Source organism: Artemia sp. Qi Xiang Cuo, chromosome 5 (genome assembly GCF_049724085.1).
Source record: "Artemia sp. Qi Xiang Cuo chromosome 5, ASM4972408v1, whole genome shotgun sequence".
Taxonomy (NCBI): Eukaryota; Metazoa; Arthropoda; class Branchiopoda; order Anostraca; family Artemiidae; genus Artemia; species Artemia sp. Qi Xiang Cuo.
Genome location: NC_142798.1, coordinates 49,131,603 through 49,148,985, shown reverse-complemented (window position 1 = coordinate 49,148,985; position 17,383 = coordinate 49,131,603). Strand labels below are relative to the sequence as shown.

The 17,383-nt window shown below is 37.8% G+C and overlaps 1 protein-coding gene across 2 annotated transcripts in view; it reads right to left on the bottom strand.

The window, feature by feature from the left end:
- qtc (GRIP domain-containing protein quick-to-court) overlaps positions 1–17,383 on the bottom strand; it is a 110,904-nt gene that overhangs the window by 69,592 nt on the left and 23,929 nt on the right. For both annotated transcript variants that reach the window (XM_089089670.1, XM_089089671.1), the window contains exons 4-5: positions 14,991–15,146; positions 12,911–13,548 (exon numbers count right to left, since the gene is read on the bottom strand). In XM_089089670.1, the coding sequence (XP_088945796.1) occupies positions 12,911–13,548; positions 14,991–15,146 (794 nt within the window). The remainder of the gene's footprint in view (positions 1–12,910; positions 13,549–14,990; positions 15,147–17,383) is intronic.

The following is a 17,383-nucleotide window of genomic DNA, read 5'->3' as shown; positions in this document are numbered from 1 at the left end:
CTCGATTAAGTTAGGTTAGGTTAAGTGAGGTTAGGTTAGCCCCTGTACGCTTCACTGAGGTTAGCTTAGGTTAGGTGAGAGACAGGCAAAAAGTTAGGTGTATGATTAGGTTAGGTTAGGTTAGATTAAATTAGGTTAGGTTAAGTTAGGTTAGGCAAGGTTAGCCTACGTACGCGCGCGTACGTAGGCTAACCTAGCTAACCTAACTTTGCTGTATCTAGTTTGTGCTGTGTGTAAGTTTGCTGTGCATGTAGTTTTTGCTGTGCATGTAAGTTTGTTGCATGTGAGGTGTAAGTTTTTGTGTGTGTAAGCTGTGTAAGTTTGTGTGTGTAAGTTGTTGTGTGTGTGTGTGTAAGTTTGTGTGTTTGTGTGTGTGTGTAAGTTTTTGTGTATGTGTGTGTAAGTTTGTGTGTGTGTGTGTGTGTGTGTGTATGTGTGTAAGTTTTTGTGTGTGTAAGTTTTGGCGTGTGTTTGTAAATTTTTGTGCGTGTGTGTGTGATTTTTGTGTGTGAATGTGTGTGTTTGTAATGTTTTGTGTTTGTGTGTGTTTGAATTTTTGTTGTGTTCTTGTGTTAGTTTTTGTGTGTGTGTGTGTGTATGTGTGAGTGTGTGTGTATTATGTATTTTGTGTGTTAGTCTGTGTTTTGTGTGTGTGTGTGTGTGTGTATTTTTTTTTGTTAATGAAATTTTTTGTGTTAATGTAATTTTTAGTTTGAAAGTGTAAGCTTTTGTGTGTGTGTGTGTGTAAGTTTTTTTGTGTGAGTAAGTTTTGGTGTGTGTGTGTGTGTAAGTTTTTGTGTGTTTGTGTAAGTTTTTGTGTGTCTAAGATATTGAGTGTGGATATAAGTTTTTTGTGTGTTTGTGTAATTTTGTGTGTGTGTGTGTGTAAGTTTTTGTGTGTTTTAGTTTTTGCGTGTGTGTGTTTGTTTGTGTGTGTGTGTGTGTGTGTGTGTTTCTTTTTTTTTGTGTTTTTATGTTTTGGCGTGTGTGTGTTAGTTTTTGTGTGTGTGTGTGTTTTATTTTTGTGTGTGTGTGTGTGTGTGTAAGTTTTTGTGCATGTGTGTGTGAGTTTTTTTTGTGTTCATTTGTAATTTTTTTTGTATTTTTGTGTTTGTTAGTTTTTGTGTGTGTGTGTGTATGTTTTGGGGTGTGTTTGTGAGTTTTCGTGTGTGTGTGTGTGTGTTTGTAAGTTTTGTGTTTGTGTTTGTGTGTAATTTTTATTTTTCATGTAAGTTTTTGTGTGCATGTAAGTTTTCGTGTGGATGTGTAAGTTTTTGTGTGTGTGTGTGTGTGTGTGTTAGTTTGTGTGTGTTTGTAAGTTTGTGTGTGTGTGTGTGTGTGTGTGTTAGTTTTGGCGTGTGTGTGTAAGTTTTCGTGTGTGTGTGTGTGTAAGTTTTCGTGTGCATGTGTAAGTTTTTGTGTGTGTTAGTTTTGGCGTGTGTGTGTAAGTTTTCGTGCGTGTGTGTGTGTGAGTTTTTTTGTGTTCATGTGTAAGTTTTTGTGTGTGTGTGTTTGTGTGTGTGTGTTAGTTTTTGTGTGTGTGTATGTTTGTGAGTGTGTGTGTATTTTTTTGTGTGTGTGTGTGTGTGTGTGTGTGTCAGTTTTTGTGTGAATGTAAGTTTGTGTGTGAATGTTAGTTTTAGTGTGCATGTGTCAGTTTTTGTGTGTGTGTGTGTGTTAGTTTTTGTGTGTGTGTGTGTAAGTTTGGGAGTGTGTGTGTAAGTTTTCGCGTGTGTGTGTAAGTTTTCATGCGTGTGTGTGTGTGTAAGCTTTTGTGTGTGTGTGTGTAAGTTTTTGTGCGTGTGTGTAAGTTTTTGTGTGTGTGTAAGTTTTTGTGTGAATGTTAGTTTTTGTGTGAATTTAATTTTTTGCTTGTTGGTCTTAGTTTTTGTGTGTGTGTGTGTAAGTTTTTGTTTGTCTTAGCTTTTGTGTGTTGATGTTAGTTTTTTTGTGTGCATGTGTTAGTTTTTGTGTGTGTGTGTGTGTGTGTGTGTGTGTAAGTTTTTGTGTGTGTTTTAGTTTGTTTGTTTTTGTTTGTTTTGTGTGTGTGTGTGTGTGTAAGTTTTTTTGTGTGTGTGTAAGTTTTTGTGTGCATGTAAGTTTTTGTGTGCATGTAAGTTTTTTCGTGTGGGTGTAAGTTTTTGTGTGTGAGTGTAAGTTTTTGTGTGTGTAAGCTGTTGTGTGTGGGTGTATGTTTTGTGTGTGTGTGTGTGTAAGTTTGTGTGTGTTTGTGTGTGTGTGTGTAAGTTTTTGTTTGTGTAATTTTTGTGTGTGTGTTTGTGTGTGTAAGTTTGTGTGTGTGTGTGTATCTGTAAGTTTTTGTGTGCATGTAAGTTTTGACGTGTGTGTGTAAGTTTTTGTGTGTGTGTGTGTGTGTGTAAGTTTTTGTGTGTCTAAGCTTTTGTGTGTGTAAGTTTTGACGTGTGTGTGTGTCAGTTTTAGTGTGTGTGTGTGTAAGTTTGTGTGTTGATGTGAGTTTTTGTGTGGATGTGTTTGTTTTTGTGTGTGTGTGTGTGTGTTTGTGTGTGTTTAAGTGTTTGTGTTTGCGTATGTTTGTGTGTGTGTGTGTGTAAGTTTTTGTGTGTGTGTGTGTGTGTTATTTTTTGTGAGTGTGTGTAAGTTTCTGTGTGAATGTAAGTTTTTGTGTGCATGTAAGTTTTTGAGTGTGTGTGTAAGTTTTTGTGTGTGAGTGTCAGTTTGTGTGTGTCTAAGACTTTGTGTGTGTGTGTAAGTTTTTGTGTGTCTAATATTTTGTGTGTGGATGTAAGTTTTTTGTTTGTTTGTGTGTAATTTTTTGTGTGTGTGTAAGTTTTTGTGTGAATGTAAGTTTTTGTGTGCATTTAAGTTTTTGCGTGTGTGTGTTTGTTTTTGTGTGTGTGTGTGTAAGTTTTTGTGTGTGTTTTTTTTGGCTTGTGTGTGTAAGTTTGTGTGTGTGTGTGTGTGTGTGTGTAAGTTTGTGTGTGTGTGTGTGTGTGTGTAAGTTTGTTTGTTTTTGTTTTTTTTTATGTGTGTGTCTATTTGTGTTTGTTTGTTTTTTTCTGAGTGTGTGTGTGAGTTTTCGTGTGTGTGTGTGTGTGTGTTATTTTTTGTTAATTTGTGTGAGTTTTTTTGTGTTCTTGTGTATGTTTTTGTGTATGTGTGTGTGTGTGTAAGTTTGTGTGTGTGTGTGTGAGTTTTTTCGTGTGTGTGTATTTGTTCGTGTGTGTGTGTGTGTGTTTGTATTATTTGTTTTTTATTTTTATGTTTTTATTTTATGTTTTCATTATATTTTTTGTGTGCCTTTAATTTTTCGTTTGAAGTTGTAAGTTTGTGTTTTTGTGTGGGTGTGTGTTTTTGTGTGTTTGTGTGTGTGTTTGTGTTTCTGTTTGTGTGTGTGTGTAAGTTTTGGCGTGTGTGTGTCTGTTTTCGTGTGTGTGTGTTTTAGTGTTCGTGTTGTTTTTTTTTTGTGTTTTTTTTTTTTTTGTTGCGTTTTTTTTTTTTTTTTCGTGTGTGTGTGTGTGTGTGTATTTTTTGTGAGTGTGTGTGTGTGTGTGTGTGTGTAAGTTTTTGTGTGTGGGTGTGTGAGTTTTTGTGTTCTTGTGTAAGTTTTTGTGTGTGTGTGTGTGTAAGTTTGTGTGTGTGTGTATGTTTTGGTGTGTGTGTGTGTGAGATTTCTTGTTTTTGTGCGTGTAAGTTTTGTGTGTGTGTGTGTGTGTGTGTATTATTTTTTGTGAATGTCATTTTTTTTGTGCATTTAAGTTTTAGTGTTCATGTTTAAGTTTTTATGTGTGTGTGTGTGTGTGTAAGTTTTTGTGTTTTTAAGTTTTGGAGTGTGTGTGTAAGTTTTAGTGTGTGTGTGTGTGTGTAAGTTTTGTGTGTGTGTGTGTGTGTGCAAGTTTTTGTTAGTGTGTGTGTGTGTTTTTTTGTGTTGTTGTGTAAGTTTGTGTGTGTGTGTGTGTGTGTGTAAGTTTTTGTGTGTGTGTAAGTTTTGACGTGTGTGTGTGTAAGTGTTTTTGTGTGTGTGTTTGTGTGTGTGTAAGTTTTTGTGTGAATGTAAGTTTTTGTGTGCATGTAAGTTTTAGTGTGTGTTAGATTTTGCGTGTGTGTGTAAGTTTTCTTGTGTTTGGTTGTTTTCGTGTGTGTGTGTGTGTGATTTTTTTTGTGTGTGTGTAAGTTTTTGTGTGCGGGTAAGTTTGTGTTTGCATGTTTGTTGACCGGGGGAGGACCTATGTGGCCCAGGAAGGGCGTTTGGGGATCAGGAGGCCCTTGAGGATTGAGTGGTCTTTTGGGAGCCCGGGGGACCTTTGTGGACCGGGGGAGGGCCCTTGGGAGCCCGGTGGTCTTTTGGGAGCCCTGTGGGCCTTTGGAGGTCCGGGGGGCAGTTGGGGGCCTGGGGGACATTTGGGGACCGGTGAAGGGCCTTTGGGACCCCGTTGGTCCTTTGGGAGCTCGATGGGGCTTTGGGGGGCCCGGGGATGGCCTTTGTGGCACTGGGAGGGCTTTTGGGGATCTGGTGGACCTTTGGGGACCGGGGAGGGCCTTTGGGGCTCGGGTATGGCCGTTTTGGGGTCTGGGGGCCCTTTGGGACCCCGTTGGTCCTTTGGGAGTCCGGTGGACCGTTGGGTGCCGGGGGAAGGCCTTTGGGGGTCCGGGGGGCCAGTGGGGAGCGGGGGTGACCTTGGGGGTCGTTGGTTGGTCGTTTGTTAGCGTGGGGTGGGCCTTTGGGGGGCCCGGGTATGGCATTTGGGGGTCTGGGTGGGCCTTTGGGGGCTCCGGTGGCCCTTTGAGACCTTGGGGGGCCTTTGGGGGGCGGGGGGAGGGCGTTGGGGGCGCAGGGTGGACCTTTGGGGCACAGGGAGGGCCTTGGGGGCACAGGGAGGGCAGTTGAGGGCTTGGGGGGAATTCGGGGACCGGTGGAGGGACTTTGGGATCCCGTTGGTCCTTCTGGAGCTCGTTGGGCATTTGTGGGTCCCGGGGATGGCCGTTGGGGGTCTGGGTGGGCCTTTGGGGGCTTGGGGGGCCTTTGAGGACCGGGGGGCTTCTTTTGGGGCACAGGGAGGGCAGTTGAGGGTCTGGGGGACATTTAGGGACCGGTGGAGGGCCTTTGGGATCCCGTTGGTCCTTCGGGAGCTCGATGGGCCTTTGGGGGACCCGGGGATGGCCTTTGGGGGTCTGGGTGGGCCTTTGAGGACCGGGGGCTTCCTTCGGGGTTGGGGTGGGGTATGAGAAGCCTTTGGGGTTGGGGTAGAGGACCTCGCAACACTGTTAAAATACAACTTGTGTATTATAACGACCACACTCAAAACCTCTTCCAAAATCTCTTCAAAAATCATCTCTTAAAATGTCTCTAGCTGTTTCGCCGAAATAGTTCCATAAAATAGCTAAAACGGTTTCGCCAAAATTATCCCTAAACGGAATTTCGGCATGTTCCTTTTGTTTGGCATCTCTGCGCCAATGCATTTCAAATTATTTGGAAACCTTTTCGCGCGCTAAGATCAATACGTCTGCTCGGAAACGATTCTCTTGTTAGAAACAACAAATTAATTTCTCTTTCGTGAATCAATTCTCTATAGAACAACAAATTAATTCCCCTTTTGTGCCAATCAATCAATCATGACATCATGTGTGATCTAACTGTTTCTCGGTGACAATTCTCTTTGGAAATGCAAGGACATTAATTAACCTGACGTCATCTGTCAGACATTAATTAACTGTTTCCGGGAACCTCATAACATCTGGCTCGAATAACAATAACAAATACTATTTCTGGATCATAACATCCGCCTCGAACAGGAAGGAAGTGTCATTAACTGTTTCTCGGAACCTCATAACATCTGGCTCGAATAACAATAACAAATACTATTTCTGGATCATAACATCTGGCTCGAATAACAATAGCAAATACTATTTCCGGATCATAACATTTGGCTTGAACAGGAAGGTAGTGTCATTAACTTTGATTCGAACAGCAATAACATTGACCCCATTAACTACGTGGTCTCCATATGACTCTGTTCAAAACAACAACAACATTGACCTTGGCATTTGGCTCGGAAACAATAACAACATTGACATTCGCTAAGAGCGTGCCAAAAACACACCTGGAGAAAGAGGTCATGGAGAAAGAGGTCATTGACCCTGTCCTCATTAAACTATGTAAAAAAGTTGTAGGTGGCAGCAGGGGTGAGGGATCGGACTCAATAAGGCATCTCTACTTTTGACAACCTGGATCTACATACTATCTTTTGATTTACTTTAACATCCCTGAAAGTTTCAACTTAATACCGCTAACCATTCCTGAGCAGAATCATCTTTATATCCTCAGCGGTCCCTGAAATATTGACGACACACCATTTTGACAACTTGGATACATCTAATTTATTTTAATGTGGTTTATTACTCTCCTCAATATTCCAAAAAAGTTTCAACTGAATACCATTAGCTATTCCTCAGATATTGGAGATACGTCGTTTTGACAACTTGTTTGAACATATTTCAGCACCTTAAATCTTTCTTTTTAATTCAATATCCATCGCAAAATTACCCGAAAGTCGACTTAATACCCATATCCGGTCCTGAAAAATTGCAGATATATCTTTTTTGACAACCTGGACCCATTTAGTGTCTTTTAATTTAGTTCAACATCCCCTCGACATTCCCTGAAAGTTTCAACTGAAGTGGTAGTAGTGGTAGTTGCAGTAGTAGAAGTAGCAGTAGTATTAGTGACAGTAGTAATAATAGTAGTACTAGTAGTAGTAGTATCAGTTGCAGCAATAGTTAGAACTAGTAGTCAAAAGTCGTAGCAGTAGTCGCAGGTAGTAGTAGTAGTCACAAGTAGTAGTAGTAGTTGGAAATAGTCGTAGCAGTCGCAAGTAGTGGTAATAGTCCTAAGTAGCATTAATAAGTCTCAAAAAATAGTAGCAGTCGCAAGTGGTAGTAGTACTCGCAAACAGTAGCAGTAGTCGCAAGTAGTGGTAGTAGTCCTAAGTAGCATTAATAAGTCGCAAAAAATAATAGCAGTCGCAAGTAGTAGTAGTACTCGCAAACAGTATCAGTAGTCGCAAGTAGCAGTAGTAATAGTAGCACAACTATCCTGTAATACTATATACATACTGCGTTTTGGTAAGGTCAGCATCCTTCTTAACATAATCTGATAGTTTCAAATTAATATCCTCTGTCGATATTGCTGATACGCCCTTTCGACAACCTGCATGCATGTACATAATGAATTTTCTTTTAGTTCAACATCCCTCTCAAAATCCCCTAAAATTCATCATTACACCCTTAGCCCTTTTAGAGACCCAAGATCAAGCATTACCTCTTTTCCCAATAACAAACCTTATGCGTAAGCAATAGACAAGTTCTAACAACCAGCCCCTGCACCAGGGGCTATGGGGGGAATGTTATCCCCAGAGCTACTATTATTTGACCTTCCAACTATTTTGAACATAATGGCTATCTAAAAATTTGGATTGCAGGTCTTTGGGGGGAAGGTGGCTAAAAGGGGCGTGAGACTGGGGCCGGTGCCCTCCGATCACCTTTGCCTCTTAAAAGTGGCACTAGAACTCTAGCACGTACGCAGGGAAGCCTCCGAGCCCAGGCCCCCCGAAATCTCACGATTTTTTCATTTTCCTATAATTTCCTGATACTTCTCACGGAATGAGGGTTTTGAAGGATTTGCCCCCCTCCCCCTGAAAAAACTCCTGCGTACGTGCCTGCTAGAACTTCCAATCAAATTAGCACTTTCCGAAGTTTCTACGATCCCCCTTCCATATAAAGTAGCTCTAGGAAAACAAGAAATAATACATTGATGGTTTATGGCTCATTACTACAGGCAACACTAGTGCGTTGACTGATACACTAGTTATGATAAAATATTAGGAATACGACTCTCATGAAATCGCGAAACGACAATAATTACGGAATAAAATAATCTCATTGTTTATCAGCTTTCAGCAGCGTATTAGCTTTCTAAGATTCTTTCAAAATACGATTATTAATGAATTTTAGATATAATGACTAATCAGCATAACTTGTCAGCACTAAGCAACAAAATACATTTTAAATGTTTTTAATTTTTTTACTTTAATAAACAAAAATTATTAAAACTTTAAAGAATAAATATAAGTATATGTATATTAAACTGACAATCCACGATCATTTGTTTTTTTCAGTAAAGTGCAAATTATGTTGTAGTCTTGAGAAGGCATGGGGGCTCTCAGAACTACTCATGTTAATTTTCGCTCATTTTGAGTTTGACACGGTTATTTATCGTTATTCCTGTTTGTTTAGGGTTGCATTTATTTATTGATGGTGATTTGTGGTAGGTTTACGCTTGGAAGATTATTTGACTTTATTTCTGCTCACTTTTCACTTTTACCGTTCTTTGAAAAACTTGTTTTGCGGAAAAAGTTTTTTAAATTAATTTAGAAACAGAGCAAACTATTAAGCTTGATAGCAATACCTTTAAATTACCAAAGATAAATGATGCTAATGGGGGAAGGGTATGTGTCCTTATCATGGGCGTAGGGAAGGGGGGGGCAGGGAGGGCAGCTGCCCCCCCCCCTAGAACTTCAAATTTACGCTAGATATTAAAGAGAAATTTTCATATGCTCGAATTTTTTGTTGGATGTTACCTGGTAGATCGTTAAAAAAGCTGGAAACAAAAAAAAATTTCCAAACATCGTTCGCAATATCAACATTTACGTTTCAATCTTCAATATTGGTTTTCGGTCCGATATATAGATATGAGACTGACCCACGATCGGCTGATTTTGACTTGTTTAAATCTCTATAAGTTGATTCAAGCGATAAGAAGTTGCTGAGCATGCCAAAGCAAAAGTAACTCATTCAATACCATCCTTGAAAAAGACAATTAGAAATACTCCACCATTTTTCCACCTCCTCAGTTAGCGTAAAGTCTCTTGCTCCAGTCTCCTTCCAAAAGTGGACCTTAAGTTCTTCAGTTGCTACTTTTTGATAATTATAATGTTGTGAACAGAATTCCCTTTCTTGCTCTTCAGCTCAATAAGAATGTAATCACCAGCCTTGACTTTCTCAGTGTCAAATTAGAAGTTGCTGGTTGGGGGCACGTCTTCGATGTCTATGCTGGGGTCTGAAGAGTTGTTGTATACAGGATCATCTACGTCAGAATCGCCACTCTAACTGTAACTCTTGTTGCGAGAGACACGCCATTTGCTTTTTAGTCTTTTGACTTGTCCGACTTTCTTCTGTTCCAGGACTAGGGCTTTTTGACAGATACAGCTTTTATCCTAGCAGTAATGCATTCTTTCATGGGGGTGTCAGTGAGCACTTCTGACTTTTTACTATTTTTTTCCTCTTGATTTTTCGTATTGAGCCTTTTGGAAAGGGGTTTGCATGGACGATCTCTTTAAAGAATTACCTGTTGGCCTTTGCTTCTCATTTAGAGATAGAACCTATACTGTGTGTATTTCAGGGTTTATGTTAAAGGAGTCTAAATGTTACACATGACTTGCTCTGAGCATAGAAACTTCTCTGGCAAGTGTTTTACTAGATGTGGTAGGCATTCTGTCTGAGACACATGATAAGAAGAACTGATAATCCTTGAAAACATCTTTAATTGTGGGGTAGACACCACTTGCTATGATTCCACTGATTATATTCTCAGGAGTGAAAGCCTTTGGATATGCTTTCCCCAGCAGCTCAGCAATGTTATTCAATGATATAACTTTACATTTGTGGGCAGTCATAAAACTTGCGGCTTCATGGTTATAGCAGGCCTTAAGGCACCCCATGACTATCATTTCTAGAGGTTGTAGTTTGTGAGTAGTGTAGGGAAGGACAGTTAAAAGGACAACACTATTATTTTTTAGCTAGATCAAGCAATTCAATGGTGTATCGGCTGATCTAGTGTTCTAATTTCAGATGTACAGGTGACTGTTTGGAGGGTTTGACTTGATTGATAAAATGCTGCAAGTAAAGCAAAGAATGAGAGGCAGTCATCCAGCCAGAAGTATTTTCTGAGCTGATCGTGATGGTTCCTGGTAAAGCTCCCCTGAGTAAAATTTACGGACAATGTTTCTGTGGGGAAATAAGTAGAGGAAGGACTGTGTTCCCAACGCATTAACACCAGCACAAATCGTGGTCAACTGACCTCTTTCTGCTGACGTGACCTTCCCTACTTACTTCTGGCCTCGCTGTGCAATGATTTTACCAGGCTTGTGGATGTTATCAGACCTGATTCGTCAAAATTTCAAATGTCTTGTGGTGTGAACATGTGTTTATATAGGCCTCGCTCCAGGTTGTTAAGGAAAGTTCCTGCACTGTGATCATTGAAAGCAGTTGGCCTTCATAAGCTGGTACCCTTTGGCGTTCTTACTGATAGATTTGTAAGGCGATTCATAAAACCACGGTACCAATCTTTACCTGTACTTATTCCACTATCTCCACTGCCTTTGCAGTTTCATTATCCGGTACTTTTATACTCTTAATAATGGCATAAGTGTATGCAAATTTACACGTTTCTAAGGGAATACAGTCGAAAGCATATCAGCTATCGTTTACAAGTAAGTTTTTAGTCTTTTTTCTTGTTCCTCTGTAAATATTTATCATGTGTTGTAATAGGGTGTAAGGAAACTTAGGTCCAGACTTTTTAGAGGGATATTCAGCTTCTCAGCCTTTTTTTTATGTAGTCTTGCAGCGTTCCTCTAGGGACAGCCATGGCACTTCTAGAGATTCAAACTGACTTCTTGTGAAATAAAACAGAAATAATTACTGTTGTATTTTCTTCCGGATCATAGCCACCTTTCTTTCTTTTCTCTTTTGTTTTAATTTTAAGCATTTTATCTTGAATGAAATTTAACAGGAAAAAATGGAACTTCAGTTCACCTACTGTTCTGACAGGATTAAACAACGCCAGAATTAACACAGTTTGGGGTTTTTAGCTTGCCTTCAACCTTTAAATATGCTGTTTACACAGCTTTTACAAGCATAGCCCACTTTTGGACATCTTGGTACGGCATGCTGAATTTACCCCAGGTATTGTGGCCGAACTCGGGAGTTCGCTATCCCGAAGGATGAAAAAATACTAACAGCAAACTGGTGAAGATGGCACGTCTCAGAAGCTGCCAAAAACAGGCAAATAATAAGAGAGTACAATGTGAGTTTACAACGCAATTTTTCTAGTATTCGTAATTAGGCGTAGGCTTTCAGACAAAATTGAACAAAATTTCAGAGTTAATCCCCTTAAAACCTGATCCAATCTGATATTTTTGGTAAAAGTATTAATTAAGGTCAGACATTTTAAAAACATACACTGCCATCTGTCAGAGCTTTTATAATCCACCAGAAGCCCCATAGGTTCTTATATTGAAACTGTTTGCTTTGGCTAAACGTGGGCCAGTCTTCCCTATACCAATTTTGATATTTAATTTTGCCCAACTGTAAAATTTTGAATTGAATTCTTAGAAGAAGCTGTAATCCAACCATAATATGATTTGTGTCAAATCGCCTTTGTGGTGTTTATGTTATCTGGGAATTGAAATTAGGATATTCGGTCTCTTATATTATACTGTTGCAGGAAAAGTAGAACATGGAAAATGTTAAAGGCCGAGTTTTAGCGAAATATAGAATGACTATTTTCTAAAGACCTATATTCAAAGGACCTCGGGAAGTATTAGTAAGACCCCTCCCCCCTCCATCACAGAAGCGGCTGCCCCCTCTACACAAGATGCTACCTACGCCCATGGTCCTTATATATTTTACTCCCCCTTTTAGATTTTGAAGAATACCATTTTTGGTATTTTCATTGAAAAATGCCTTTTTTTAGTTTTTAGGTGGAAAAAAGATTGAGAAAAACAACAAAATTGCCCGCTAGATTTAAAAAAAAGCACAGTTCGCCCCTTCCCCAAGTTTTACGAATTGACGCCATTGCCGGAGATATTTCCTGAATCTTTAGTAGGAAGATGGCAATCAAACCTGTCCTACTTTGATTTCGTTTTCATTGAAGCCTGCGATTCCTGAACATTTCAAAATAACTGTTTTTACCACGGACCATGTAGACACAGATTTGAGAATAAATTAGTGAAAATTATTTCGCCAACTTACTTGTAATTGAAATACTAGCCAATAAAAGGCATTTTTTCACAGTCGATCAGTTTATAAAGTTGAGAATCTGATTGAAGAATCGTTCTTTTAATTACAATATTACTGCCAGATTTGTCCTTGAATTCTCGTCTCAACAGTCTTAATACCAAGGAAGTTTACTAAATTGTACAGTCAGACTACAAGCAAATCCTCGTGTTTCTTAAAAGAAATTATACTTTGAACGACCCGATCATACAAGCAACATTTGTAGTTATGCTGGGAAATTACATTGCTACCATGTCAGCTATACGGAATTCCCCCTAAAAGATTTTAAAGATAAAATATTAGCAAGATTAAAAGAGTTGGTGTTTAAACTAGCAGCCTGAAATAGTTGTTCGCTGGCTGTCAAGTCTGTTCTCAGAAATGCGAGGAAAACTGATTTGAAATTGAGGGGTAAAAAACGAGAAGGAGTAACACAGTGATATAACCATTCTGCTCTGGAGTAGGTCTAGGAGTAAAATCCAAATCTCGACTTCTCCCGGTCCTACTTCAGCTAGATTCATAATTCAAGCATCTCATTGGTAAATTCTATCGAGTAAACAAACCTAGAAACTGAAATTGTAGCATAAAATGACGAGGGAAATGTGTATTCTTTTGAATTTCAGCGTGATATTCAATTTAAGCTTCGAGTTAAATACATAAAGTAAAAAAAAAAAAAAGTTAATTCACGGTTCAGGAATTCCAACTTGCAGGACAAAGGCTGGACCATTTTGCCAAAAGGCCACTGCTCTTCTTAAAACAAAGCTTTAAAAGTTATTTTACGGTAGTTCGTGCGTAACACTAAAATAGAAACATAAATAATTACCTTGAATTAGCTTCAGTCAACTGCTGCAAAACATTTTCAAGTCTATCATTATACTTTTCTTTTATTTTTTGTATTTCAGCACCATGACTCCGCTTCATATTTTCCATCTTGTTTTCTGTGGCTTTTAATAATTCCACTGTTTCATCTTTCAAATTTCGAATATTTTCGGGCCCTTCCACTACAACAACACTTCCCGAGTTTCTCCAGTCACTACTACAGTCTCCAAAGGAATAATCATTGAAAGCCCTTTGAGGCCAATCAAGATTTAAAGATTCTTCTCTAATTCCTCCAAGATGATGAATCAATAAGGATTCTTTCGAGTGATAAACCGGTGAGGTTATATCATCATAATGTCCTGAGTCCGTGAGCGAGGGTGGCTGATGATCATCAAATCTGCCTGGTAAAGAAAGAGGACGGGAACAATTCGCCATATTAGGATGACGAGAGTCAAAAGAATTGAGGGAATTTGATGTGACAGCTTCTAGATTTTTAACACTCTCAGGTGAACTATCACTTCGAACAACAGTGTCTGGTGGACTTCGAATGCGTGAAAGTCGTACTTCAACTAATTCTTTTGTGAGTCGCTGGATTTCACAGTCTTTTTGGCGGATTTCAACCATGGCGTCTTGTAGAGCAATCTAAAGGTGCAAACATGAATAAGTTTTAAGTTAGGGGAAGGTCTGTAAGCAAGATTGCATAAATTTTTGACTACAAAGACTAAACACATATTAACATGGGAGTAAAATTAAAAATTTCCATAAGTATTAACTAAAGTATCAGCTAAAATAAACAATTAATAAAATTTAAAATGTCCGAAAAGCTTTTTTTTTCTGTTTATCGCTTTGTCGGTCTCATCGTTTATCTTTTTACTCTCGCTTATAAGTATGACATTCTCCATGTTTATTGTTATTAAATGCTACTAACTGTCCTTAAATCTTCTTAACTTTTCCCATTAAGTCAAATAAGCTAAAAGGGAGTCTTGAATTACCTTGTGCATAAAGTTTCTACCAAGGTACCGTCATCAATCATACATGGAGAGGTATTTTCCATGCACTAAATGCTAGAATCTACCCGAGGAAAAGTGTGCCTCAGTAGTGGAGGAGAAAACAAGCATGAAAAAATAGACTTTATTAAATAGATGACATTTCAACGGGATGCACTCAAATGTTAAAGCTAAAAGCAGAAATAGCCATTGCACATAGGAATATTACTTTTTATTAATGAAATATTTCATTGTTCTTTCTTACTGTCTTTAATTCAATACATTTCTTCAAATACAATTCAGTTTTACTCTATATAAATTTATTCTAGGTTTTTGAGCTTTTAATGATTACTTTTTTATACATGAATATTTTTTTTACGGTTTATTTCATTTAATCTACTTAAAGGGAAGGCCAAGTTCAAGAGTCTTGGGATAAACGTTCTCTATTAAAGTTAAGATTTCCAGGGTCAAAATTACCCTTTCTTTTAACAGACCACGTGAAAAACTATATAATCTGAGAAATTTTTTTTTTTTTTTTTTTTTTTTAGAGAATATCCCCATACTGCAGCTTCACTCCAGTAAAATAATATTCTCAAAACAGTCAGATAGATAATATTTACCTCATTAATTTATAATTCTAAATGTAAATAAGTGAGAATTCATATGTAAATATATATATATATATATATATATATATATATATATATATATATATATATATATATATATATATATATATATATATATATATATATATATATATATATATATATATATATATATATATATATATATATATATATATATATATATATATATATACATACAAAACGTTTTATATGCCGAATATGTTTTAGACCAATCCTTTATTACCGGGAATCCTTAATGTGCCCAATATATTTTAGACCAATATAATATATTTAAAAATAATTATTAAATAGTGAATGTTATTTTAAAAGGACTTAATTTCCTGTTTTTGATCTTTTTTGTTTGTAATTTTTTAGACAAGGATAGTTAGGAAGAAATAAAGAAAAAAGAAAGAAGAGAGGGAAGAAGAAGGAAGTCCTCGGATGTATAGAAAGCATTGGTCCTACAAACCCTTAATCTTTTAATCGTCCTATTGGCTCTTTGCGTGGGCGTAAGATATTCTTCAACTTTTTCATGATGATCCTGACAGTGAACAGCATATTTTAAACGGTTGCTTGATTTTCTGGATATTGTGCTGCTGCAAACACTCCTCGAGTCATCATAATCCTGAAAGGAGTAAGATTAAAAACTCACTAATTTTAGGGAATGATGGATACTAACTTAAGTGAAAATCAAACATTACGTGTGAACTTAACCGTGTTTTGATTTTAAATTCTATATTGCAGTGTTACCCTCAAATTTGTAACTAACAAGCTCAGAAGTCCCTAATATCGACTTTGTTGGAGATCAAACAACAGCTGTGAAATAATTATTTACCTTGCTTTGATTCCAATCCCCTGTATTGCAACTACAATACTACTCTCCGGTTTGCAATCAATAGCCTCAAAAACTCTTAAATACCTACTTTGTTGAAAGGGGAAACATGCGGAGAGCATCGGTCGAAAAGCCCACTTTGGACTCTCCAATCATAAATATTGAGAATCCTTCTATAGCTCTGACTTGAACAATGTGTATCGTGTCTATCCTTCTACAAAATTTATCTATAAAGCCAGGCGCGTAGCTACAGTTGTGGTAAAGCTTTCTAATTTAGTTAATTATTAAATTAGTAAAAATATATATGACGCAAATATAAAGTTTTAAAAATACCACTTTTTAAGATAAGGATACAAATCGTGGAATGTGTGGGCTTGGAGGGAACTTGCTCAATGACCAATTTCCTGGCTAAATGTGTAAATTTACGAGAAGAACGTGGTTAGGTTTTTCATATATATATACACCGATGTTTGACACTGAAGGCAGACTTTTTGACTTGCCGGGTGAACCTCTGCCCGTTTGTTTTCTCATTAGAAATACCTTGGACTTTGTCTTAAAATCGTAAGTGTCTAATTTATATTTTATTGTTGTGTTATTGAGACTTGTGGGCTACTTGGGACAGCCAGTCCCAGTAGCCAGTATTATCTGATAAATGAATAAAAGTATTGTATTTTAGAAAAATTCTCTTCGATCTAGTTTTAGCCTCGCGAACATAATCAGTGGGTACGCCTCATCAGTTCGTTCATAGCCTAGGGCACACTATCAAAGTTCAATAACCTCCGGGCCAGAGTTTATCTCCCCTATAAAGGGAGAATACAGGCATCTATGACTACAACCCCCAAATACCACAAATAAAGCTTCACAACACAGTATTTTTATTGGGAGGCAAGATGGGGTCCAAATCCAGGGAGTCAAGGGGCTTGGGATATCCTTCAGGGGAAAGGGATGACGGAACATTTGTGAAAAAGACAAGCCTAAATGTGTTTTCAAGTTGTGTGAAAACTTGTTTTGGGAAATTATTTTATAATGAATACTGAACACCCAATGAAAACAATTAACGTTCACAATTAACGGTATAATTAATTATGAATTCTGCCATCTAACGCACTTCAGAAACTATAAAATTTCTTTTCAATAAATTCTCTGAATTTAATATTTAACAGTTTCGTTCATTTGGTATTCAACTTATCATTTTTCAAAGTTATAAACGCTATCGTTACTTTACATTTGAGGAGAATTTTACAGGGTAAAATTAACGGAGGGGGCAAGAATTTTCGAAGATAAATTTTCTGTTGGAATGGGGAGGTGTCAGGGGGAAGACACAATGGGGAGAATTTTCAAGGAGAAATTTTCCATGGGGGAATCTTTCGTGGAAGGGGAGTCTTCGTAGTGAGGAATTTTCTGGGGAAGAATTTTCCTTGATGTTGGACCCCCCCCCCCAAAATGTTTTTCCAAATCATGAAAACGCAACAAAAATTATTATAAACACATTCTTTATGCCTTTTTCATTTTTTTTGTAATCCCCCCCCCCCACTGGAAAAAATAAGCCCTAAAAATACCTGGATATGACCTTGCTTCTACTTCATCAGATCTATCGAAATTAGTTTCTGCGTTCGCAACAAGGAAATTTGGAAGATAAAAAGATTACTAGAATGAGCAGTTTACTTGTTTATTTATGGGAGTCAAATGGGAGTGAGTGAAATCTGAAACTGAATGAGGACAATCATAAATTTTTGGATAGAAGTTGGGGTTTGTCTAGGAAGCAGAACTACAAAAGGGGTTGTACTGGGTCTGAGAAGAAAAGGCGACAGTGGCTAGTTCTTCGAGATAAATTTAACTTGACAGGGGAAACCAGGGGCATAGTGATAATCTGTTAAAGGGTTGTTATAACAGAAAAGATGGGAATGACGATTCAGAAAACCTTTGTTTTTTGAAATTTCTAGGAGGACGTAAAACTTTGTATGGGGAGGTTCGTGATAAAAAGGGACATTGAGACATCAAAAGGAATTCTCCCAACATTGAGTATACAG